The 25,232-nt window shown below is 55.2% G+C and overlaps 7 protein-coding genes across 7 annotated transcripts; 1 reads left to right on the forward strand and 6 right to left on the reverse strand.

Moving 5' to 3' along the window:
- Nucleotides 1–5,447: 5,447 nt before the first annotated feature.
- Nucleotides 5,448–6,551, reverse strand: ACO1O0_006696 (DSD1 family PLP-dependent enzyme; the record flags this gene model as incomplete). Its single annotated transcript, XM_083196079.1, has 1 exon — nt 5,448–6,551. The coding sequence occupies one exon, from the start codon at nt 6,549–6,551 to the stop codon at nt 5,448–5,450; it is 1,104 nt and encodes a 367-aa protein (XP_083049095.1).
- Nucleotides 6,552–7,230: 679 nt separating this feature from the next.
- On the reverse strand, nt 7,231–8,979 carry ACO1O0_006697 (major facilitator superfamily domain-containing protein; the record flags this gene model as incomplete). Its single annotated transcript, XM_083196080.1, has 5 exons — nt 7,231–7,772; nt 7,830–8,211; nt 8,274–8,605; nt 8,667–8,729; nt 8,799–8,979. 5 exons carry the CDS (start codon nt 8,977–8,979, stop codon nt 7,231–7,233), a joined length of 1,500 nt encoding a protein of 499 aa, XP_083049096.1.
- Nucleotides 8,980–9,731: 752 nt separating this feature from the next.
- ACO1O0_006698 (alpha/beta hydrolase fold-domain-containing protein) lies at nt 9,732–10,861 on the forward strand (the record flags this gene model as incomplete). The annotated part of the gene is made up of 4 exons (XM_083196081.1): nt 9,732–9,970; nt 9,995–10,087; nt 10,188–10,303; nt 10,368–10,861. The coding sequence occupies 4 exons, from the start codon at nt 9,732–9,734 to the stop codon at nt 10,859–10,861; spliced, it is 942 nt and encodes a 313-aa protein (XP_083049097.1).
- A 2,851-nt stretch (nt 10,862–13,712) lies between these two features.
- On the reverse strand, nt 13,713–14,847 carry HLJ1 (J domain-containing protein; the record flags this gene model as incomplete). The annotated part of the gene is made up of 2 exons (XM_083196082.1): nt 13,713–14,257; nt 14,313–14,847. 2 exons carry the CDS (start codon nt 14,845–14,847, stop codon nt 13,713–13,715), a joined length of 1,080 nt encoding a protein of 359 aa, XP_083049098.1.
- An 823-nt stretch (nt 14,848–15,670) lies between these two features.
- On the reverse strand, nt 15,671–16,757 carry ACO1O0_006700 (glycoside hydrolase superfamily; the record flags this gene model as incomplete). Its single annotated transcript, XM_083196083.1, has 3 exons — nt 15,671–16,349; nt 16,405–16,541; nt 16,593–16,757. 3 exons carry the CDS (start codon nt 16,755–16,757, stop codon nt 15,671–15,673), a joined length of 981 nt encoding a protein of 326 aa, XP_083049099.1.
- A 703-nt stretch (nt 16,758–17,460) lies between these two features.
- Nucleotides 17,461–18,785, reverse strand: ACO1O0_006701 (uncharacterized protein; the record flags this gene model as incomplete). Its single annotated transcript, XM_083196084.1, has 2 exons — nt 17,461–18,390; nt 18,780–18,785. 2 exons carry the CDS (start codon nt 18,783–18,785, stop codon nt 17,461–17,463), a joined length of 936 nt encoding a protein of 311 aa, XP_083049100.1.
- Nucleotides 18,786–19,099: 314 nt separating this feature from the next.
- On the reverse strand, nt 19,100–23,846 carry ACO1O0_006702 (ATP-binding protein; the record flags this gene model as incomplete). The annotated part of the gene is made up of 4 exons (XM_083196085.1): nt 19,100–20,986; nt 21,043–22,064; nt 22,118–23,254; nt 23,312–23,846. 4 exons carry the CDS (start codon nt 23,844–23,846, stop codon nt 19,100–19,102), a joined length of 4,581 nt encoding a protein of 1,526 aa, XP_083049101.1.
- Nucleotides 23,847–25,232: the final 1,386 nt, after the last annotated feature.

The raw sequence follows: 25,232 nt of genomic DNA on the forward strand, positions 1-25,232 counted from the left end.
GGTAATAACCACCAATGAGATTAAAAAAAACGTCTATTGAGCGTAACATTAATCCCCTGCAGCTTTAGCGCTCGGATGCGGCTTACTTATTATATCTGAGCCGCCCCCCCACCCGAGTATCGAAACGCGTACCTTGGCTTTTTAAATTCTTCCAGCAGCTGAACTTTGAGAGGGATAAGACAAGCAGCAGCCCGATCCGATTCTTCTTTCTCCGCACCGTTGCTCCCGCTCCCTATACGTATCGCCAAGATAAGTTTCTGCCTCTCGTCCAAAACCAACTCCAAATCGTTATGGAGACCTCCGATGCGCTAGACTCTGCTAGTCAGCCAGAGAATTCGCTTGAAGATGATGGTTTAGATGCTACATCACATGAGGAGCCCTTTTTGGACCTTCTTGAAACCACAGTCGTCCACGAAAGGCAGCATGGCAACCTTACGGAAGCAATCGAGAATGATGATTGTGAGGGACTGGAGGAGATCTTGCAACTCGATGAGGATGCCTTGGAAGTCCTTCTTGACTACAAACACAAGTTCTTTGATGCGAACGACAAAGACACCATTGTTCAGGTCACTCCATTGACTCTAGCAGCAGCACTACAGAGGGTTTCGATTGTCGAAGTTCTGTTGAAGCATGCAGCACCCGTTCACACAGAGATTCCCATGATTGGGGTAACTGCACTGCATGTAGCTGCCCGGTCTGGTAACAAGGCGATAGTGGAGTTGCTTGTTGCCAACGGTGCAGACATTAATCAACCAAACAGTCGAGGCACGGCAGCCCTCCATTTGGCCTGCCGATACGGCCATGTCGACGTCGTCGCTTCTCTTTTGGGCCGAGATACGACCATGCGCTTGGGGGATGGCCAACAGAACACCCCATTTCATATCGCCTCCATCTATGGTCGATTGGAAACCCTTCAGCTACTATGGGAAAAAGGTCCAGAATCTCAGATGCATGATCGGAATATGTACTCAAATCAACCATTACATCTAGCGGCGCTAAACGATAGAAGCGGAATAATACCGTGGCTGCTGGAGAATGGAGCGTCCATATCCGAGCCAGGTAGCCAGAACAAACAGGCATTGCATCACGCTTGTGCAGAAGGGGCGGCCAATGCAGCCATAACACTGATCGAAAATGACGCTCCAATCCATGAGCGTACTCCCGAGGGACACAATCCCTTGCTCCTAGCTTGTCGCACACCGCGGTTGAAGGTCGTTCGCAAGCTGCTGGGTTGCGGCGCATCGGTTTCAAGCACCGGCCAAAATGGCAACGGCTGTTTTCAGTATGTCATAATGAGTAGCGATGACTTCTCGCCGGCGCATGAAGAGGTACTCGACATATTGGTTGGCAATGGGGCCGACATTGACAAATTCAACGATCTGGGATTTTCACCTCTCATCTCCGCTTGTATGAGAGACAACGCCTATATCGAGCCTCTCCTCAAGCTAGGCGCCAACATCAACCTAAAAATGTGGACCAGCTGTCTCCTAGAAGCTTCCTGCAATGCTACCAGCGAAGCGGTCGATATTCTTCTTACTAGAGACCCTGACATGTCCCTCACCAACCAACATGGACTCACCGCCCTGGCACTAGCCTGTCGTTTCGGCCGTGTCCAGAATGTTAGGTCGCTTATTAGGAAGGGGGCCGAGGTTGCGGTGATGGACAACGAAAGCTCCACGCCTCTATCAACCGCAGCCACGTATGACCACATCGACGTCATGCTCGAGCTTCTACAGACACCAGCTTACTATCCGACAAACCATTTGCAGAAGAATAGCTTTCTTGAAAACCCGTCTTACACTGCCGCAATCGAGACTGCACTCCTGAACGGATTCGAGAACGAGGCATATGCAACACTGGATCAGCTGTATCTCGTCATGAATTGGGCTATTTGCACAAATCGCTTGGAACTGACTGCAAAGTGCATCGCCCACGACCCAGAGATCCTGAGATGGAGCGCGCAGAATGCGACCTGGCTTCACATAGCAGCCCTGTATGGACACCATGAGCTTATCCGGAAACACCTTGCGGAAATTGATGTCTCCGAGGCAGCTACGGGTCAAATCACTGCCCTTCACCTAGCTTCGGTCGTTGGCACGCTCGAAACCACACAATGCCTCCTTGAGATGGTAGCTAAGCAGTCCAATGAGGCTCCTATCCAAAGAAAGGTCGAGGCAATTCTGGAACGGAATAACCTAGGCGAATCACCACTGACCTTGTCCATCAGAAGAGACTCGGGCGCACACAAAGACCTAGCCGGTCTTTTCTGGTCCGAGATTCGAGCCCTCGGGGACACCGACAGGAACTTCCAGCGAGCACGGCCAGATAAGGCGCGGGAGATCTTGGAGACGTTGGCACAGTATGAAAGACCAGGACACGAACATGTCCTGAGACACTTGTTGCATGAATGGAGCGAGCCTAGACGTGATCCGCGGCTGTCAGCGCTTGATATGGCAGTTTATGACTACCAGGCCGTTGTGATCTGGTGGCTTCTGTCCAAGGGAGGCTACTCAGCCGGAAGCGCAATGAAGCACGCTCAGAGTTCTGCAGCCCAGCTGAAGGGCCCAGTTGGGAAGCTCATTCAGAAAATGTTGGAATATCCGCCACCGATTCTCGACCACATCGCAAATCCAAACGATGACCAGTCTCCTGACTTGCCGGAACTAAGGGAAGACGGAAGAACTACGGCACAGGCATCAAAAGCGACTATCGTCGATATATACGCCGATGGGAGAACGGCCCGAGCCCCCTATATGGATGCAACTATTTGGGACATGATCTATGAACGGGGGCCGGCTTCTGTCATGGAGAACCCAAAGAACCTCGATCATCTCGACTTGGATAAGCTCGAGGAACAACTGAGGACTCTGCAAATTGATGGGACGGTGCCCGGATTCCAGCAAAGCGACGGGCCGGAGCCTGCCCGCGCCGGTCATCAGCGAGACAGGCTAAGGAACTCTAGCCACCCTGGGAAACTAAAGCTGCGCTGGATCCATCTTTCCGTTAACAATGTACGTTTTTCTAACTGCAGTTATAGATATCTATTCTATGCTGACCTATGAATGACGCATAGCTGCATTTCATGAGAGTAAGTTAAGCGTTATTACCCGCGCACTCACCTATTTTTAACGGGTTTATCACAGGACCTCGTCACTCGCCTATCATATGACTTAAGGCGATCAGAGATGGACCATGATATTATGATGAGACATTTCAACCGGACCTGGACCGAACTAGCAGCTGGCGCGGGACATCATTATATGAAGCCGCAGTGCATGGTATGTATATAACGCTAACATTAGCGAGTCTGATGATATCTGGAACTGACTGTATTTTCTTTGGCAGCGATCACGAGCGAGCCTTACGGGTCGGGATAAAGATCATCTCCATGGTTCTTACATGCCTCGAAACCATATTACTCCAGCTGCCCTTTATGTAGGCATCAGCCCAGCTTGATTTACAGCACATCACGCTAACTTGAATCAAAACAAGATGCCATATCTCACCCTGGGGACCCCCAATCCCAACCCGGGTCAACAAAGACCGGGCGACAGTGAACAAGGTGCCAAGCGGTCGCAGGCACTTGGCGAGTCCATCAGAAGTCGTAACTCGAGGAATATCACACACAACCCGATGACACTGGATCAGTATTACTATCCGGTCCTCGATGACACCTCTGACAGGGACAAAGACCAGGTACTGACGAAGTTCCTGGGACGCAACAGCAATGATAGCAATACTGGGCACGCGGATGATGCCGCAACCAGCAAGGGGGATGCATCCGAGACACGGATTTTGATGATTGACCAATTATGGATGTGGATCATTGATGAGAGTATGAGCGCCGGTCACAAAATCCAACTCACCTGCCATGACCAGAAACTAATGTTGGCCTAGCGACAATCATCACTGCAACAACTGAGACGACAAGGACCACGCAGTCTGACGGGGACCAATCTGATGAGGAGATCCCAAATAGCCTTCTTCAGAATGTACTAAACAACATGGTTTACGGCGAGAGCAAGAGCCGATTTGAACTACCTACCTCTGTTCATTCCATGATGGAGTTGATTCTTGGAGTAGCAACCAGCTTCTTCATCAAGGAGTCTCTGTTACAAAAGGCCACTACCAAGGTTAAAAAGGGACCAATCGACGTATTCCGAGAATCGATAAGAGACGTGGTTTGTGGCACATCAGAAACATGATGGAGTTTTAACTGAGCTAATTGACTTGAGCAGGCTCACGAGGAAACAAAGCTATTCAAGGACTTTCTCAAGGAGCTAAACCGGGAAGAGAAAGAGCAAGACCAAACAAAACAGCGGGAGAAAGAAAAAGAGCGAGACGGGCATAAAAAGCTGGCGGGAAACCCAATGTCCGTCCCTCAGATTCCACGTAACCCCTATCATGTCATCTCTCGTGAGACCGAGCTTCTGCACCAGATAAGGGATATTAGGGATGAGCTCCGGATGCTCAGGTCCCTTGCAGAGCAGCAAGAAGTGGTGTGGAAACAGGCCTTCGAGACCGAGGAGTTGAAGGATTGTTTTTACTACCATCACCCCTGCACGCCAACCGACATCAAGGGAGACCTGGATAAAATGATCATTGAGGCTGAGGTGGCGAACGAATCTGTGAGTTCCTACTAGGACGGCAATATATAGAGCGCTCAGGCTGACCTCGGACTTAGATCAACACTCTTCTTGATTTGAGGCAAAAACAAGCCAGCATCAAAGAAGCAGAGTTCGGACGAATACAGGCGAATGACTCCGCTAGACAGTCAAACAGCGTGTTCATATTCACCGTCGTCACAATCGTGTTTGTAAGCGCTGGTGGATGATTACAGGACATATACTACGGCATATCTAACTTATAATCATCTAGCTTCCTCTTTCCTTCCTATCCTCTCTCTTTGCGCTAGATATATCCAGCTTCCCTCACAAATCTGGAGATGTCAAGTACGAGTCATGGTGGATATTTCCTATCATTTGTAAGTACCCTACCCTAGAAGCAACAGGCTTAGCTTATGCAGTCAACAGTTGGCGTGACGGCTACTGTTTCCATTCCGACAATACTCTTGGCCTGGAATGCCAGCACCATCTCTGAACTTTTTCGTCATGAAAAGACGGACATGTCAGCAGAGAAACCGTCAGGGAATGAGAATGCTACTGTAGGTGAGCAGAGAATCAGGAGGGCCTTGGGGGAGTACTTGCGTCGTAGGCTAAATAGCCATGAAAGAGCTGGAAACGAGGAAGGAAACATGGCATGACGGGAGATGTGGGATAGACATGGAACCGACTTCTAATTGGGGTTAATTGTTTCTGGCGACTAGGTTAAATATTTGCCTACAACGGGGCATTCAGTACTTGTTCATGGAAATAAGATTTTGGCATCGTTGTATCTTTAATTCTTCATAGTCGAAGCAACTTTTATTCATTATTCATCCGCACCGCCTACTGGACCTTGCCCCTAGAATCCACCGGCCAGATCTCCTCAATCACCCCCTTGCGGTACGCATAGTAGCAGTCGTGCAGGTTGATAGTCGGGTCGATATGACTCGGCACCATCTCCACGCGATCACCGACATCCAGGTCCGGCGTGCCCTCCTCCCATGTCAGCGCGCCGTGCTCATCGCCCAGATTGGCGTGCGCGTAGCGCCCATCCTTGCACTCGGCCAGCCCACTGTCCGTGGTCAGCGACTTGAGCCCCGTGTCGATGGTGACCTGCCGGGCGCCCTGCCTGCTGACGACGGTGCTCAGCAGCGTCAGGCTGTTCCCGTAGAAGGTCCCCACGGCGTTACGGTAGTCCGTGTCCATGAAGATGAAGGACCCGGGCTGCAGCTCCGTGACGCCCGGGACGGACGCGCAGAACTCGGCCGTGCCGGTGCCGCCCGTCGTGACGACCTGGATGTCGAATCCGGCGCCCTTCAGGGCCGACGCCGTGTCCGTCAGGATCTTCATCGACGCCAGACACTGCGCCTTGCGGTCGTCGAAGTCGTGCAGGTGCTGCAGGTGGCCCTCGTAGCCCTGGACGCCGATCAGGCGCAGGTGCTTGAGGGTGGCGATGTGGCGGGCCAGGGGAAGGGCCTTTTCGGGCTGGACGCCTGTGCGGTGCAGGCCGACGTCGAGGTCGATGAGGACGGTGATGGGGTCGGCAATGTCCGAGGCGGCGGCGAGGGCGTCATTGATGGCCGTAGCGGCGACCTCACTGTCGATGACGATGCGGATACCGCGGTGTTTGCGGAACAGCTCGACCAGGCGGCGGACTTTGTGGGGGCCGACAATCTCGCAGGTGATGAGCAGGTCGGTGAAGCCGGCAGCGGTGATGGCCTCGGCCTCGCTGAGCTTGGCGACGCAGCCTCCCGTGGCGCCGGCGGCGTTGAGCTTGCGGGCGAGGATGGCGCTCTTGGTGGTCTTGAGGTGAGGGCGGATCTTGAGACCGGTGGGGAGGAGCCTGTCCATCAGCTTCTTGATGTTGGCCTCCATGAGGTCGAGGTCGACAATCATGGAGGGGGTGTCGAGGGCGTCGAGCCCGTCGCCGACCTTGGGGGAGTACATTGTGGTTTCTTGGGCTGGGGGTAGTTTGGTAGGGTGAGCTGACGGGGGGAGATGTCAAGAATCAAGATAAGAAGTCGAATGTGAGGCTGGTGTATAAGTGAGTTGAAGTGAGGCAGCCGTGGTGGCGGACCGGCAACGGACCATGTACCCCATCTACCCCATTCAAGATCCACAGTCGCGATAGTCGCTGCCCCGGCACTTCGGCCGTGAACCGAGTACACCGGGTCAGAACCGTTGGGGAGGACGGCGACCTGACCGGAGGTAACGTAGTAGCTTGTATATTATCCGCACAGTGCTGCCTGCATGCACGTCGCACCTTTACCCCGAACGTGATACCCAATACTCGTATTATTACGAACGACTAATAACACTATGTCCTACCGTGGTGGTATGAAACAGCATGAATGGGGTCGGTGCTTGGTATCCCGATTGTGCCACGTCTGGTTGGCCTATTTGGGTATTCCGGATAGTACTATTGCTATGTGCATGTACATAGTACGGCTCCGTAGGTATCGTGGTCATTGAATCGCTACATGTAATTCGCTATCATCGCAAAGCAGACTAATAGCTCGACTAATCTCGTCATGGACCCATGGCCCCCGACTCCACGAGCTATCAAAACAGTCCCACTTGCAGCCTCGCGCACCAGCCAGCTCGTAATCTATAGACTACTACACCCCTACAGGAACCACCGAAACTCGGGCACGGACGGGCCCTCGCGCAGCCGCTGGGTGGGGATGTCGGCCGCCGTTGTCTTCTTCCCGGCCTTGCGGTTCCTCCTGAAGTTGTCCCAGGTCATGTAGCCGCCCAGCAGACCCGCGATGAGGCAGCCGCAGGCGCCGAAGCAGGCCGTGGTGATGAGGGCCGTCTCGTACTTGGGCTTCTCGTTCTCGCGGAAGATGTTGCTCGACACGAGGCCCATGACGTTGGCCAGGGGCACGCCCACCGACGTGAGCACCACGCGCCGGCCCTCGTGGGCAATGTTGTTGTTGTACCACGTCGACAGCAGCACCGACGGCGCCGACGTGCCCCAGACCATCATGAAGCACGCGTAGTACGCCAGCTGCAGCTGCGCCTGCACGTCGTCGATGGCCGCGTAGATGATGAAGCCGATAAAGGTCAGCGCGAAGCCCAGCATGATGAACGGGAAGCGGATGCGCAGCAGATCCGAGCTGAAGGCCAGGATGAGCAGCATGACGGCGCCGCCGACATTGGGGGCGACTTTACTGATGTCAGCACGCAAACACTGTGCCAATGCGGTATGGATAGAGGACTCACCCGTGTAGAGATTGGTCTTGACCGACCCGTAGCCCAGACGCTGGATAATCTGGGGCATGAACAGCGCCACCGACTGGATGGGAACACCGATGCAGACCTCGATCATGAGGAAGCAGTAGGTGCTCGGGTACTTGAAGATCTTGAGCGAGTCACGCAGGTTGAACTTCTCCTGCACGACCGACGACGAGTCGACCTGCATGCGGTGGAAGGCGAGCGTCTTCTCCTCCTCGCCGAGGAACTTGGCCTCGCCGGCGCTGCGAGGCAGATACCAGAAGGCAAAGATGGAGAAGAGGACCGAGGCGGCGCCCTCGACGATGAAGAGGTAGCGCCAAGCGAGGAGGTTGGACTTGATCTGGAACACGCCAAAGGACAGGAGGCCGCTCTATTCGATTGTATCAGTCCGCTATTCAAGCTGCATCGGGGAGGAAGGGAAAGGCCACATACAAACGCGTTGGCAATGTTGGAAGCGGCGTAGAAGATGGCCAAGCGGCGAGCCAGCTCGCCACGGCGGTAGAAGGTGGTCAGGTAGTAGATGACCAGGGGGAAGAAACCCGACTCGGCCATACCGAGCAGGAAGCGCAGCGCAAACATGCCTCCAAAGTTCTGGGCGGCGGCCGAGAGCAGCGTCATGGAGCCAAAGGTGAACATGAGGATGGGCAGGACGCGGGCGGCGCCAAACTTCTTGCCGATGATAGCGGTCGGGGGCGCGAAGACGACATAGGGCACGAAGAAGATGGACACGAGGAGGTTGTACTGGTTGGGCTTGAAGTTGAGGTCTTTGCAGGTGTCAGCCTGCGGCTACTATTGCACGTAGTATCATTTGGGGGAGAGTCTTACCATCGCTGAGGCCGACAGTCTGGGCATTGCCCAGGTTGCCCTTGTCGAGGGCATTGAAGAGGTCTGCAATGGTCCACGGTCAGCACCAGTCTCACGAGTCATCCCCATGGAGGGCATGTATGATTTGCCTACACATAATGGCCAGCACTGGCATCAGGCGCACGTCAAACTTGCGGCACAGCCTGCGCTCAGCAGCTCGGTCGACGACACGCGCCGTCTCCTCCTCACGGACATCCTCGGCCGTGTCGACATTGTCGTCGACAAAGGAATTGTCCTTGCGGTCTTGGGGATCTTGGGGGTCTTTGGTGTCCATGATGGCAAAACAATCAGCTTTGGCGCGTCCGTCAACTCAGTCGTGCCACTGTATCGGGGTATCGGTCGCCAGATGGGTCTGTCTGGTGGTTTGTCTGGAGACGTGGTCAGCGTGAGGGGACAATGTCCCTTTATCGGCTCGTGACCACTGACCGGCCTGCTCCCCTTGTTCACCATGCCAATGGCCGTCATGGCCTTGGACGGAGGTGGCCCGATGCCATCCAGGGCGATCCCTCCCCCTTCTGGGTGCATCCCAGGTGCAACGATAAGGGTGGCACTGAGCCACCGACTGCACGGACTGAGGACTGGGGCCTGGGGCCTGGGGCCTGGGGACAGAGAGTTGCAGTTGCAATGGCACGTTGTACTTTGCCGGTGCGGAGACGCCCCGTCTGTCATGGGTGTAATGGGCTGAACGGCCCAATGGGTCGGTGAAATGAGGGGAAGATTGCAACTCCAAATGCTACCCCATCACTGCCTTGATGCTCCATCTTGGTCCCCAACATACGGGATACAACCGGCCGGATGAGCGAATTCGGCTTCCCGGGCTCGTGTGAGGCCAACCGTCAAGCCCCCAACCGACATCCACGACGTCCCATAAAGCCATCCCAGGCTTCCCAGCCATCGTCGACCGCCACTTGACCAGGCCTTGCTGGTTGTCACTTGTCGCAGGTTACACGAAGTATACGAGTGCCCAGACACACCAACACCAAGCAACAGCATCACTCACTCCCATCACTCCTCGCATCGCCCACCATGAGCCCCCAGCCCCCCTACCCCCTCCACGAGTCGGTCGTCGACCGCATCAACCCCCAGTACGCCGCCTTCTACAACAAGCACATCTTCGACAAGCAGCAGGTCCATCTGCAGCCCGTCGAAGCCTCCCGCACCAGCGGAACCCTCATCCCCGGCAGCGGGCCCCTGCAGCCTGTCGCCAGCACCGTCGACTACTCGTTTCCCCGGAGGGAGTCCGACGGCCCGGATGTGAGGGTCCGGTGCTTCACCCCCGAGGGGCCCAGGCCGGCTGCCGGATGGCCCGTGTGCATCTACTTTCACGGAGGAGGATGGGTGCTGGGCACCATTGACACGGAGAATGTCGTCGCGTCGCATCTGTGTGCACGGGGGAAGTGTGTTGTCGTGTCGGTAGATTACAGGTATTTGGCCAACAACGTACATGTCCTTGCCTTGGCTATTCTGACATCGTTTTACTAGATTGGCCCCTGAGGACCCGTTCCCTGCCGCGGTTCATGACTCCTCAGAGGCCGTGAGCTGGGTCCTTGATCAGGGCAAGGAGCTTCTCGGCCTAGACACGACCAAGATGGCCACAGGTACGTCGACGCATCCCATCCAGACATGCTGAACCCCCAAACCACTGACCTGACAACCTCAAAGGCGGCTCCTCCGCCGGCGGCAATCTCGCAGCCATCATGTGCCAGCGCGCCGTGGACCGCGGCACGCACGCCTTCTCCCTGCAGCTCCTCTCCGTGCCCGTCATGGACAACACGGCCGACGTCTCCAACAGCGCCACCTGGAGCGAGAACCAGCACGCGCCCGCCCTGCCCGCGCCCAAGATGCTCTGGTACCGCAACCACTACCTGCCCAACCGCCAGGACTGGGACCACCCGGAGGCTAGCCCGCTCTTCTGGAAGGGCGACTGGTCCAGGCTGCCGCCCGCGTGCTTCGTCCTGGGCGAGCTGGACATCCTGCGCGGCGAGGGGGAGCAGTTTGCCCAGAAGCTCGAGGAGGCGGGCGTCAAGGCCGACGTGAACATCATGAAGGGCCAGCCGCATCCCTTCATCGCCATGGATGCGGCCCTCGATGATGGGGCCAGGGCCGTCACGCTATTCAGCGAGGCCCTGTATAGGACAATGTATGGGGAGAAGTAGATAGTGTGTGTGTACTCCTCGTATGATATTTAAAAAGGAAAGAAAAAAACAGTGTAATCCTCACACCATATCGATGCGGACCTCCGCGTCGTTGACCTGACTGCACGGTCTGCGCATGATACTGCGCTGGAGCTCGCCCTGCATCATCTCGAGCACGTAGCACTCGCCAACGACATGGTACGTCCCATCGTGACGGGGTCGCAGTATAAAGGGGACCATGGCACCGTGCAGACTGCACAACCGATCACCCTCCACCATGGCGTCTGGTCCGATACCCCAGTGGCCCTGACGTGTCTGGAAGTACGCACGTCCATGGCCTACGGAGGCAACGCAGTCGAGGAACCGGTCCGCGTGGCCTCCTGAGGATATCGTCTCCAGATCGGTGGCAGTCAGGATCGGTCCATGGCCATGTGCATTCTGATGGGGACCTACACGACGCTGCCCCTTGATAGACCTCATCCAGGCCATAGACCACCAGAGACCATCCTTCATCAAACAACGTGCATAGTCGGCTACGTGCCTGTCGATATCGGAAACAGGACACCCGTCCCAGCCCTTGCCGCACGTCAACGTCAACGCCAAATCTCTCAGGTCCCCTGCAGTGATACCTGCTTCGTGCAGTTGGCTCTCGAGGGATTTAGAGCGCGTATCCATGTCTCCCCCCCTCCAGAAGTGAAACTCGGTAAAACAATTCTCGCTAGCGACCTCATCGACAAAGACGCCCACACTCGTCAGCCGTCGCCCGTCCGGTGTGATCTGCAATCTGGTGTAGGATGGCTCTGACGCGTGGTACTCCTTACACGGCCACGGGGGGAGTATGACCTCGGTCGGAGGACTGTCCCACTGCGGACACCAGGATGGGCCTGTCAAGACGAGATTCTTGGGATATCGGCCGCCGGGAATCAACAGACGAGAATCATGGTCCTGACGGACATTGGCCAGCAGATTCGGAGAACAGTCTCCCCGCATGGCGAGCAGCGCAGTTTCGAGATTTACCTGCGCCGACGGTTTTCTGTAGTCGACCACAATCCTCGAGGATACCGCGTCTGCATCCACCGTTGGGACTCCTATCAGAGCGTAGATCCTGTCCTGGCGGAATTGGCAAGTCATGTGGCGAGAAAACCGCAGCAGCTGGTGAAAGGTGACCTTGAGCGGCTCAAAGTGCGACTGCGATACCGACATGCGATACATGAAATACGCAGTCAGGATCCCCGTGTCAACGGAGGGTCTCCTACCGCCGGTCCAAGCTAAGTCCCCAGTCCAGCGAGGTTTCGCATAGTTCTCCCGCAAGACAGCGGCGGCGAGGCCGATCCAGTCCCAGGAGATGACCTTGTTGCCTCGCATCAGGACCACGGACCTTGCGGTTGATACCTCGGCTATGGACCAGACACTACAGAACCAGGGATGTGAGAAGAGCGAAATGGCAGAAGTCCAAGCTTCTGTTAACTTTGGCTCCGACGCCTCTTGCGATGTGTTTGAAGAGATTCCCGCTGTATCAGGTAGAGAAGAAAAAGTCGCTTTGGGAATCCGATTCTCGAGTCCGCTCCGCTTCCGCCAGACATTGACAACCTTGCAGATACTCGAAAAGACCACCCCTGAATCATTCATAGTCTCCGGTCCCAACCATACAATGACCTGGCGGGCATTCTGGAAGATGGTAACCCCCAGCTTCACGTGGCGAGCGCGCTCGTGAACATCGTCCATGTTGATGCACAGATGAGCCACCCACACGAGTCTGGATCTGTCCGGGAGGCGGAGTCTCACAAGCATTCGGATGAGGTTCTGCCCGATGCCGACTGCCAAGTCATTGCATATCAGATGTTCCTGGGGTCCACTGCCATCGTTCTTGTAGGAAAGAGCATCGTACTGGGCCCTGCAATCCAGGATGTGCGCTGCACGGAGTCGACACTGGAGAGTAGGATCCGATCCGGGTAAGATCTCGAGGAACCTGACGAAGCCCCCGGTGAGTGGCTCGTGGGCCACGGTGTTGCTTAGCTTTTCAAAAGTACCCGGCGGAATTCCCGGGCAATCTTGCGGCTGCGGCGCAGGGCTCTGCTTTGCGGGATATAGAAAGGACAGTCGTTCCTGGTCCAGTTTCGCAAAGGCGGAGAGATGTCTATGCTGAATGGCCCGGCCGCTGCTTTTGTAGTGATAATTTCGCGCTACGATTGTGTCAGTTTGAATCCCATTAGAGACTCAAGGGAACCTCACCAGATCCGACATATGTTTTGAGCGGTTCGTCGTCCATCTCACACCAGGTGCGGTCGTTATCATCCCAGAGACTTACATACTCGTCGCTTTCCGAATCTCTGTTCTGAGACTCCATCATCAATGGATCCAACACGAGGCCATTTGAAACTAGTAGCTTTTATACCAACTTTTGGAGACACAGCTTCGCCGCTGCAGTTCACACTCATCGATGATAGCGAGGGAGAGGGGAAGAAGGCCGTTGCGATTTCAGCTTTCAGCCAGGGCGTCGACTCTATATAAGGTCCCTGGGGTCAACCTGGAACCTCACCGGGGGTAGTGGGGCTGTTCTGACTGTGCCTTGTCCATCAACACTACTTAACCTGACGGGGGGGACACGCAGAGATATCTGAAATCCGATTTTTAATCGTGGCTGGCCGCTTCATCATCGAACTATTACCTCGGACTTGCTCGCTGTCTATCCTTTCCATGCCACCCAGCACCTCGTCACCGCTGTGTCCCCCCTCGAATAAAATGTGCTTTCGAACGCCTAGTCCCGAACCCCCGGTGCAAGAAAACGAGCAACTTTAACACGTAGTTATATCGACATTTGCGCGCTACTACACATTGCAATAATCATCCCTCGTCACTCCTCCCTCCCACGTCACCCCCTGATGCCCATCTCGCCGAGCCTCTCACACGACGGCATCTTGTACGCGTTTGCCGTGGCCATCTTTTCGACATCCTGGGTGAACCAGCCCTGCGCGTTCTCGCGCAGCCGCCGCTTGTACATGATCTCGTTGTCGCACTCCGCCCGCAGGTGCCGCACCAGCTTGACCTCGGCGGTGTAGTCGAGGCGGTTCAGCTGCGACTCGCTGTACTTGGATATGTCGGCCGGGTTGACGTAGTACTTGACGTTGTGGTTGGGGGTGACGCGTGGTTGGGTGAAGGGGTGGAGCGGGTGGTCAAAGACCATCTGGGGCGTCGCAGGCGTCGAGTCGCCAAAGGAAAAGAGCGAGGTGATCATAGGGAGGACGAAGAAGAGCAGGATGGGCAGCAGGCCGATCAGGTTCTGCAGGGGGTTCGCTTCCTGCTGCTGGGCCTGGCCCTCGCGGGGCCGTCTCCGTGGGCGCGCGCCGCCGAACTGATGGACTCGGATGCCAGGACCCCCGCCAAAGTTAAAGACAAACTCGGGGCCTGTGTCAAACGCTGCACCGTTAGATTCGGAACTGGTAACGAGGGGCGTCTATATGTGTGTACTCACCGCCAAATCCTCCCCCTCCACCGCCAAAGAACCGCGCAAACATCTCCTCCGGGCTCAGCTCCTCCTCCCACATGCCTCCTCCGCGCCCAGGGAATCCGCCGGCCCTAGCACCGGATGCCTGCCGTGACGCGAACCCGGAGAAGGGGTTCTGGGCCTGAGCTTGTTGGAAACGGCTGTCAGGGTCTCCGCCGAAACGGTCGAACTTATCGCGCTTCTCCTTGTCCCCGAGCACGCCAAAAGCGCGGCTAACCATCTTGAAGGCCTCGTCGGCGTGCTCGTGGCCATTCTTATCAGGGTGGGTGAGGAGAGACTGCTTGCGGTAGGCCTTCTTGATGTCCCCGTCGGAACACGTCGTCTTGACCGACTCGAGGTTGAGGATGTCGTAGAAGGCGGTGGGGTTGCATTTGCGGATGCGTGTGACGGCGGCCTCTTGGTCAACAGTGAAGGTCCGGCCCTGGTTGCCCTGCTTGTGCTCGCGCGAGCGAGCGGACGAGCCGCCGCCGGCGTCCGCGCCGGAGGCTGTTGCACTGGGCATCGAGTGGGCTAACGATGGGCGAGACGAGAGGCGATCAGGATGGCAGCGGTGTCATAAAACAGCGTATCGGCAGGAGGAGCGAAGGCAGGCAGTCTGGTCGCGGTGCGTCGCGCTTCGAGTTATCGCTAGGTCCACCCGAGTCCAATGTCGCTCGACTCGTTCGATAATGGGGTGATAACGGGGGTTCGAGCTCGCCGGTGGCAAATGGAACGAGAGTCCGTTGTACAGAGTTGGAGCAAAGTACAATGTACAAATACAACGATGGATAATGACCCTCGGGCAGCGAGCGGCGCGATGTGGATGGATGGCGTCAAGGGGGTGGATGGATTTGGATGCTCAAGCAAATTGACGGAATGAGTTTCCGACGAGCAGTCGAGGACAGATGTCGATTGGGGCAACGAGGGTCCTGGTCGCGTGGAGAAGGCCAGCAGACGATCCAGAATGGCGGACTTTTAGCGGACGAGCCACTGTTGGTCACTGACCACACAGCTGGTGTGGCTGTTGGTGTCACTGCAGGTGCGCCGTTCCATAATACAAAGTTGGTGGGAAACTGTCTTGGCGCCACGTGATGGGGGATTCCAAGCATTGTCGCTGTCATTGTTGTTCGTTGTCCAGCATACAAACACCCACCATCTTCCGAGCTTATACATCACTGCAAACGATAACACGACGGTTCTTCGAGACCAATGGATGGTCTTCTTCTGTGAGCTTCTATATACAAAGTCGGCCTCGAGCCTTGCGATCGACGACGAGCGACAACGATATCCCACTATATACCTTCTCCAACACCACCACTGCGAAATACGATCGCCCATCCACCAATCTATGCCCCGATGAACGGCTGGATCGAGTCGAGCATCTCAGCATACGCAACACCCTCCGGCGGCTCGATGCTGAACATGTAGTCCGCCCACCACGGCCCGGCCGCCCACCACAGCCACCCAGTCCACACATCCGAGTTGTCCAGCAGGTACTGCAGCTCGCCCGTGACGGCCTGGATGCACACATCGTTGTTGGCGCCCGCCGTCTCGCCCAGGATGCCCAGCTTGCCATTGTCGCGCAGCCACTGTGTCGCGGCCTTGACGCGCTCCTCGCCAATCGTGCCGGAAACGCACGCCTCGTTGGTTCCCGAGCAGTCCTCGTCGAGATACTGGTGCATCTCATAGATGATCTTGTCCTGCGGGTCCGTCAGGCCGACGAGCGCCTCGCCGTTGCCGCTGTCGATCCACGACCACGCGCCGCTCCACGCGTTGCCCTCGACAAAGATGTACTGCGACGTGGCGCCGGCCGCGCGGATCGCGTCAATGGCCGCCTGGTTGAGGTCTGCCACAACGGAGTTCTCCATGTCGTGGTACTCGTTGTTGGTGTCGAATATGACGAGCTCGTTGTCGGCGAAGCGCGAGGCAATCGTGCTCCACCACGCGCCGAAGCCCTCAACGTCAGTGATGATGTTGCCGTAGTACCGCCCAAAGTTGTGCGGGTCAATGATGGCATAGTAGCCCCTGCTGGTGTTAGTGCATCTTGTCTTGTCTGGCCTCGTACTCTGCCGTCACTCACTTCCCGGTGATGTAGTCGACCGTGGTCTGGAGGCCCTCAAAGTAGGTCTCGTTGACGGTGCCCGTGAGCTCGTCGGGTACAAGGCGCTCCATCATGGTGGCCACGCGGAACGTGTTCATCCCCGTCTCTCCAAGTGCCTAACGCATGTCAGCTATCTCTTCCCACCCAGGCTACAACCTCAAGCATACGTCGATGGAGGCAGCCTCAGGCCAGATGTAGTCTGTGCCCAGCGCTCCCGGCAGGTTGCCTTCGCCAAACTCAGCTCCAGCCTGGTTAGCACCAGTAAAGAGGAACTTCTGGCCTGAAACGCCGGTCGCGGCCGCGGCCGCGATGAAAGACTCAGTGAATCGCATCGTGATGGCTATCAAGCTGCTGCGCGTCTTAACCAGACTCCAGACCACACATGTCGAAGCAGACACTGAGTCTTATATGCTCCCCCCCCAGCGTCCTCGGCGGAGCACCATGCTCCGTCCTCCTCGACATCATCATGTTCCGCCACAGATTAACGGGCAGCCAGTTGGTGTCATGGGCGTTCGGATCAGATGCCGATGCCAAGAGGCCGCGACATCTCATTGCCGGGACATTTGGTGCAAGAAATGCGGAGACGACCCCAGAGTGGCGCCAGAGCCTCCGGCTTATGATTCTCGCATCGTTTGGCCGTCAATGCTACAGGGGGAGTGATGTTTCAGGGCTCGGTGTGCTTCCCTCCGCTGTCCCGGCGGAGGTATTCCGTACACGTACAAGTACGGTGCATAACCCCAGAGTAGCTCTGACCAAAACGGTAATTGATATGGTAGACTAGATATCATATGCAAAGGAACTTTGGAGTTTCTTGTCTGGGACTATACTTCCCGTCGTCCGTGGTGTCAGTGCTACTGGTGATTAGTCGACAACAGTTCGTCACAGACTACGTGTGGGGGGTTGGGGGCAAGGCGATGGGTGTTCTTTGAAAGCAAGGGTTTTATTTCTTCATCCGTGCTCCAAGAGCCCCAAATTAGCGCTAAGTGAAGTAACAATGAAGCCAGTATCGCTTGGACAATCGGATCGTATCCCGCCCTAGCAGGGCTCTTGTGAAGGCGCCCTGACGACATCGGTGATATTTACCTTCGGCAGCGGTGTATCTCCTTTTTGAATTTTCACAAGGAGATAAAGAAGCCCCCCAAAAACCAGTGGTAAAATCCAATACAAAAAGTTGCTTAGCATGTCCATCACTTTGCCTCCCCATTCGCTGGGGGTCAAGTCGAAAAACGTGTCTCCCTCCTCCCGGCGTCGTTCGTCGCTCAGCACGTCGTTCATGGTCCGATAAATGGTATGCGCTATCCAAGCATTGTCGTCAGGGTCGGTATCAGGATCGGCTATGAATAGCCCTGGGGGCAGCTTCTCCATATCATCTGGAGGAGGGAGCAAACTTTTGGAGGGATGCAAGTCGGGGCTTGCGTTGGCAATTATTGACTGCCTCCTCTCCCTGCCGGTGTTGGGGTCGATACCGGTCTCGTCATCGACTTCCGAGTCATAGTACTCGGGACCCTTTCGGAAAGCTTCCACAGTGCGGCTCGCCCAGTTGTTGACAGTTCTGCGGGCTCGCTTGATCTTGCGTTGCGTAGGAGTCCTGCGGACAGAACTCATCTCGTTGGACTCTGGTGACCCAGGCTGCAAGGGCCCATCGTCAGCTGCGCGTGGCCGGAAGTGGCTGAAGAAATTAAAGATAGAGGCGAATCTACCTTGCGATGGAGCCAGGGACTGAGCTGGCTCTTGATTGTCCCCAGCACCCATCACAAACTGTGGCTCAATAGCAGTGGCCTCTCCTTGATCGGCGACGCGGGCAGGTCGATAACGAAGCTGGGGGAGAGCAAGGTCACCAGACTCAGGGTCATTCAACAGGTCGGGGGCGGGTTTATTTCTGGGACCGCTAGGCGTCTCGTGGTCCGCTGTGTCGTCAGATTGGTCATGAAGTTCGGGGAGAGCAAGATCTCCAGACTCGAAATCCTGCAAGGGAATGTCGTCAACTCCCTCGCCCAGAGGGAGGCAATCCATGTTTGCAAATATGTAGTTTATGACTAGTCTTAACGAACGTGATTGTTGCTAAGTGATGGTTCTGGAGACTGGGATAATGAGAATGTTCAAGTCGCGGATGCTCTGGAGGTAGATGCGTGTGTGATGATCGCAACTACTAGAACAACACTCTGAGAACCAAAAGCGGCTAGAGCTACCGACAAGGTGTAGGTAATACTAGGCAGTCGGAGGGCAAGCCTGAGAAACACATGGTGCAATAGCGACCATCTTGGGAGGTGGTTGGGATAGGACTTTCCCACTCTCCTTGGGGGAAGTTGCGCGGGTTCTTAGTTTAGCCAAGGGAAAGTAATATCTAGTCTCACACACATGGAAAGAAAGATACGAGGCACATCTCAAATCCAGGAACCACATGTTGGGATCACCGAGATAGCCAATGCCAACATGTAGATACAACCTATCGAACGGAGTTACAGGACACGCTGCAGAGGGGCTAATGGTGAGAGATCGTGGAACATGAAAGAATGAAGGTTGTGAATTTTGAGAAACTACGGATAGATATAAGCGGTAGTTATGTACTTGCCCAAGATAGGTACCCGGCACTTCATACCTACCTTAAGTACCCTCCCTCCAAGAGAAGAGCCAGTTGTTTTACAGTTGAGTGTTGCCCCTGAACTCGGGAAACTCAGTTCGCCCCCCTCCAGAAATCTCCCCAGCCCTTCTTGCACAGGTCTCCCTTGATATAGTTCAGCAATTCCTCCGTAGTAGTCTCTGTCTCCCCGACCTTGACCGTGCCTTTGGTGATTCCCTTCCACCCTTGAATAGGCGACTTCACATAGTCATGATTCTGTATGCAGTCTCGCCGCTTCTTGAGAGTCTTCTCAAAGATGTTGTCTGCCATCCGAGCGTTGTAGCATGGCTCGCACAGCGTAGTGTCGCACGTAACGCACTCGTACATGATGCGGCCATGCCAATAGTAAAAGATGGTTCTTGGTTCGCAGGAGCCGTTGCAACGCCAGTAAAGGCGGTCTGGCTCGAGTACGTCCCCTTCATCAGTTGGGGGGACCTGGTCGTTGAACCCGGGTAGTGGTTTAGGAGTCTCGCTGCTCTCATCTTGGCCATCGTCTGTTGCGTTAGCACTCTCATCCCCCTCGTCACTATCATCTCCCTCGTCACTATCGGGCCCCCTATCTCCCTCCCCAGCCTCAACTCCCTCAGTGCCTGCATCTCCCTCAGTTCCCTGAGTAGCCCCGGTGCCCTTTGGTTCTGGTGGAGCGTCCAAATGACTGAACCGTGCTGATGACAGGATATCCGAAACCCTCTTCAATTCCCTTCCATCAGGTACCGCTTTGCTCAGCAGATACAACGCCCTGGACAACGTCACCACGTTGCTCTGGTCATTCCACCCAACCTTGTCCGTCAAGCCCTCGATGCAGATATCAATCAACCACTGCAGCTTCTTCTGGAACTCGTCACCCGGCCCCATCTTGGACTGCATCATAGCCACGTTAAGGTGATAGTGAAGGATCCAAGTATCAGATACAGGAGGAACTGCAGAGGCCAGAGGCCTCTTCATGAGTCCCTTGACGGACTCGAGAAGCTCCCTCTTCTCCTCGGGGTCGGTGGAATCCCTGAAGAGGGCGACCAAGACATCCGACTGTTGCTCGAGAGCATACTCCAGCGTATAGGCGGGGAACTGGCCCGTGACAGCGTAAGGGTATCCGGTCGATGTACTGTCAAAAACCTCGTCTAGGACCTTTCTGGCACTTTTCGCGTCCTCGTAAAGTTCCATGTGCAGATCCGCGAGCCGCAGTCGCAGAGGAGCGCCGGCGTTGACATTGTCGAGATACCCGATGGCCTCCTCATAGACTTTTGTTATGTAGTCGACCTCGTCTGTAGCCACAGCAACCTTTAACAGCTGCTCGTAAAGGTTGTCGGTACTTTCTTCGTCATAATTGCCCGTCATACACACCAGCCTATCGATAGCTGTCCACGATCTCAGGGTCTCGATGAAGGACTTATAATCCTCGTTGGTGTAGTACAGCTCAAGCTCCTCCCTCAACACATCGCTCTTAGTCGAATCAGACGGATCAGCGGCCCTGGCGGCCTTGAAAGCATTAGCTGCCGCCTCCTTGTTACCACCCTTGGCCTCAGTGCGCGCCTTGATAATGTAGGCTTTGCGTTTAACTGCGGGGGGGAAATCGCCGGATCCCTCACTGCCTAGCGTTGCAGAGAACAGGTCGACGAGTTCTTGAGCATCTTCAGCGCTGCCCTTCTTGCACAAGATCTCGCCCATGAGAACACGAGTTTTGAATTGCTCTAGAGCTTGCTCATCGGTCAGAGACTCAAGTGCCTTGCGGCACATTTCCTCTGCCTCGGCGGTGCAATCAATGTCGAGGAGCAGCTCGGCCACAACGCGGCATGCCTGGCCATCCATTTCTATACCAAAAAGACCCGCAAGCGCCAAGTCCAAGACATTTGATATCTCGGTTTTGTCGTTGATGCTCTTCGAGGCTGTGGCCTCTGGGAAGTTCTTGACGGCTTGGTCGCAGACAAGGCTTGTGAGCTCGCTCTGTGACGGAAGTTAGCTGGTGTTTCAATTCTAGGTCGGCGTTGAGGAAGACACACTGTCTCAAGGGCAAACAGAAGACCGTTATAAGGACTAATTGAGTCCCCAAGCGATTCGGCCTGATACATCCTCTTGAGATGGGCCTTGGCAAGCACAACCAATGCCTGCTTAGGGTCGTTGGCGATGTCTTTCCACCATTGAGCAGCGTCCTCGCTGAGAACAGGACGACTCCCATCCGACTCGGCAAGCTTGGCCCATTTGGCAATCTTTTCAAACCCTTCCTTCCCAAAAATTTCTCCATAGCGGGATCCATGCTCATATCCATCAAACCCGTTCAACTCCACCATGCGAGCAAAGCCGTGCTGGTCCGTCAGGATACCCCAGAGAGTCTCCATGACTTCGGCCTGTTCCTCTGGAGAATGCTGCTCGGGGTCAATTTCGCGCCAATGCTGAAGCGTGTAGGTCGTCGCATATTTCCCAAAAGTCCCAGTGAGTTTCTTGAGGCTCGCGTTTGGTGCAAACTTGGCCAACTCGGCCGTCTTGAGGAAAATGCGCCGGTGGGCATCCGACGGCGACCAGTGGAGCTGGCTGTCTCCCTTACCGGAATAGAAGAATGAGCGCATGGAGCGCTCGTGGAATTTTATGGGCAGCACACCGTCGTCGTATATGCGGTTGCGGTTGTCGGACGTCTTCTCGAGGTCCTGGACGGCAGTGCTGTAACCACCCATGGATTGAATCTGTTCTCGAGTCTCTGCGTCCGAACCGGGATCACCCACCCGGAGGAAATGGATAAAGGCCTCGGGAATCTCATCAACGCTAAACTCGGGGTCTTTGGTATCGTGCTGCAATAGCGTATTCACCTCGTCCAGAAGTGGCGGGCGGAACGAGTGAGCGACAAGGTATAGAAGGAACTTGACGAGCTCTTCGTGCTCAGAGTCCCTACGGCGACAGCAGGTGTTGAAGCGCCTCTCATAGAGATCATAAAGCGTTGAGGGCAGTTTCTTTTCCAGGTTGCGCAGCACCGCACCCTCACGACCCAGACCGTTCCACTGAGCAAGGAGGTGATGGGCGTACAGCAAGTCTAAATTCGTTAGCTGGGTTGATACCTCTCCTCGCAAAGAGAGAGACACCTACTTGGTGATTCCTTCTCGGCCTTGTCCGCAACAGACTGCTTCACGTATCCACTAAATGTCTTGAGGGGACTCAGGTTGTTGACGCGGCTCCAGATGAACGACTTCATGTCTTCCTTCTGCTTCTCCTTGGTGACCTCGAGATGAACCACGGGAATGATCCCCGAGACGGATTCCAAGGTGGAGGTGCGCATGGTAAGGGCGACCGAGATGTTCAGTCGCTGCTCCTTGACAATCTCCAGGAACTGGCGCAAGAACTTGGACTCGTCTTCTTCCAGCTCGTCCACGCCATCTAGAAGAAGCTGCAGGCGGTACTTGCTCTTCTGTATGAAGCATGGAGCGAGGAGCTTTTCAAAAACTTCTTTCCAATCGTAGAAATTATTAATAATGACATCGTCCTTCTGGTATTCCGCATTGATCTTCTCGCATAGAGCTGCGTTCTTTTCCGCCACCTGGTTGATGACCGTGACGATGGCATTGAGGAACGTCGACAGGCTCGTGCTCTGCTCGCGGAAGTAAAAGTGGGCAGCACATGTGTGCTTAGACTCATCATTCATAGCCATCTCATGCAGCTTGTCGGAGACGGTGGCAGCAATGTGGCTCTTCCCCATGCCCTGCTCACCTGTGATAACCAGGATCGGGCGATTGTCTTCACTTTCGTCGCCGTGATTGAGCCACTCAGCCCACTCGGGCTCAGAGAAGACCCAGCTACAGGTGTCATGGACCAGCGTCTCCTTGAGGATGTCGTACTCGTGGGTTTCACCCTCGACCTGGGGCAGCAGGCTGCGGATGCGCGCGGCCGATGGGTGCTTCCCCTGGTCCGCGGGTGCGTTCCTCTTGCGGTCTCCCCCCGATTCCTTCTTCTGCGTGCTGACGATGGCAAGCACCTGGTCCATGACGGTGCGGATGTGGCCCGTGTCCTCCTGGATGCTCCCCAGCGTCTGCTTCTGCTCCAGGAAGAACGCTGTGTGCTCCTTCTGGACCTCCTGCATCTCGCTGTTCATCATCTGGATCTCCTCCGTGTTGCCCAGGATGGCGGACTGGGTGGCCTCTGTCAGGCGCTTGAGCTTGACGTCCATGTCTCCTCGGGCACCGTCAAGCTCGCTGTCCTGACCAAATACGAGGCTCTGAATCCATTTCTCTGGTGACAGGGGGTAAGTCTATCATCCGGCGCATTGAATTGGCACACAGAGCTTACTGAATCTTCCCAGTCTAATGTACTTGTGGGCAAAGCCGCACATGGTCAGAAATGCCGTGAAGACATCCATCAGGCAGTTCTGGTAGGCCTTGTACTTGGGCATGCGCTTCTCCAGAATGGTGATTTGCCTTAGGAACGCATTCATGTCCTGAAAGAAGACAATGACAATATCATAGTCAGCCGACACATGGCGACAGGCCGAGAGCATGAATGTGACAGCAGTCCCGATGGCCGCCGCGGGGGGGAAGGCCGGTGTGGCAGCGCTGATGAGCTGCTGGGCGCCAGCCTGGATGAAGTCCATATTGTCCTTGAAGAGGCTGCGCAGCTTGTCCACCTTCTTATCGTCATGTCGGAATTTGTGGAAGTGGTTCATCTCCTCAACACCGGCGCTAATCATGGCATCGACATTGTCGTACTTGCGCTCGAGGGAAACACCCACGATACCATGGTACTTCTTGAGCGCCTCGCGCCAGAGATCCGACACATCGCGTCTATCGTCCTTGAGGCTCCCCGGTACCTTGGGCTGGCTCCCCATGGTGCACTTGGTGTTCCGTGTTTGGGCTGATTAGCCTGTTTGGGTGCAAACTTGTGTACGGAGGATAAACCCCAGAATTTACCATCCAAGCAGGGATGGCAAAGAATTCGACGGCTAGGAAAGATGGGCCGGAAATGAGCAGCCCTGTCGCTTTATCATGTTGGCAATGGAGTGGGGTCGAGGTCTCTCAGCCCACGTCGAAAGTGGTGATGTTCTTGTCCTATTTCTCACTTGCATACAAATAGATTACAATGATAGGCTAGGCTCCAAAAACCGAAGGGCTGAGTCTGACATGCTGCCATGGCATGCACAGGGCTGCAGAAGCGTTTTCGGCACATACACGTATTCATGCATTATTTGTCTGTCAAATGCATGGTCCCGAGCACCCCCATGATACGTAGGTGTAGGTAGGTACTGGTGGTAGCAGTAGGAGTAACATGAGTGATTATCCATCACCCGAGGCTCTATTAACACCGAGAATCAAGATCCAGGCGTCCTACACAGTACGAAGTGTCTGTCGATTCTGACCAGCCATTTAGACCGAATTTACAGGGATATGCCAGGGGTTAGATTTATCTAGCGCACCAGACCAAATGTGTGCCTTTCAATAAACTAATTAGCTAGAGCTAAAGCCGGCAGTGCTCGTGAGTCTATGATGGAGTGTATTATGGAACCCCCGTGCAATACTGGAGGATAAAACGGAGTAGAGGCTTGCCTGATGGAGGGTAGAGTCTGGGGTATTAATAGGGGGACACGCAGTCATACAGCCCGCGTAATGGAGGGTTCGGCCACTCCGTGTCCCTTGCAAACATCCTGGTGCAACCCGCAGATTCCCGCATGGCTGGTTCTTGAGGGCCACGGCTGGGCCCGTTTTTAGGCTCCCATAGGCTAGGTATACTCCGTATAGGAGCCATAATGGATACTTCTGCCCGCTCCTCCGACCCGACGTGGCTCCGGCTCCACATGCTGGAGTCTCGACTCGCAACTTATTCCCCTCACGAGATGCCCAATTCAGGATAGGATGATGGTCTTTTGGCTAGCTGTCCAGTTGCACATGATTACCTTTTTGTTTAAATAATTGAAGCATAGCTACGGATATTCTCTTTGTGTACTCAAGTCAATTGGCAGGGGGTGGAAGTTTGGGGTTTGGGCTCAAGTTGTGCACGAGTACGTACTAGTTATTAATCATGTTACGTATGCATATTTGATTCCGAGTCCTGTCATACCCTGAACCACACCCCGGAGACACAGCCTACCTTAAATGTAGGTGACCGCACTAATCGAGTCGCCCAATCACATTCCAAATGCATTGCCAGCGATATAGGATTTACTGTATTGTTTGAAACATATAGGGAATAAGGCTGGACTTGATCTGGAGAGGGGACA

Source organism: Amphichorda felina (assembly GCF_050947745.1).
Source record: "Amphichorda felina strain 45539 chromosome Unknown scaffold_6, whole genome shotgun sequence".
Classification (NCBI taxonomy): domain Eukaryota; kingdom Fungi; phylum Ascomycota; class Sordariomycetes; order Hypocreales; family Bionectriaceae; genus Amphichorda; species Amphichorda felina.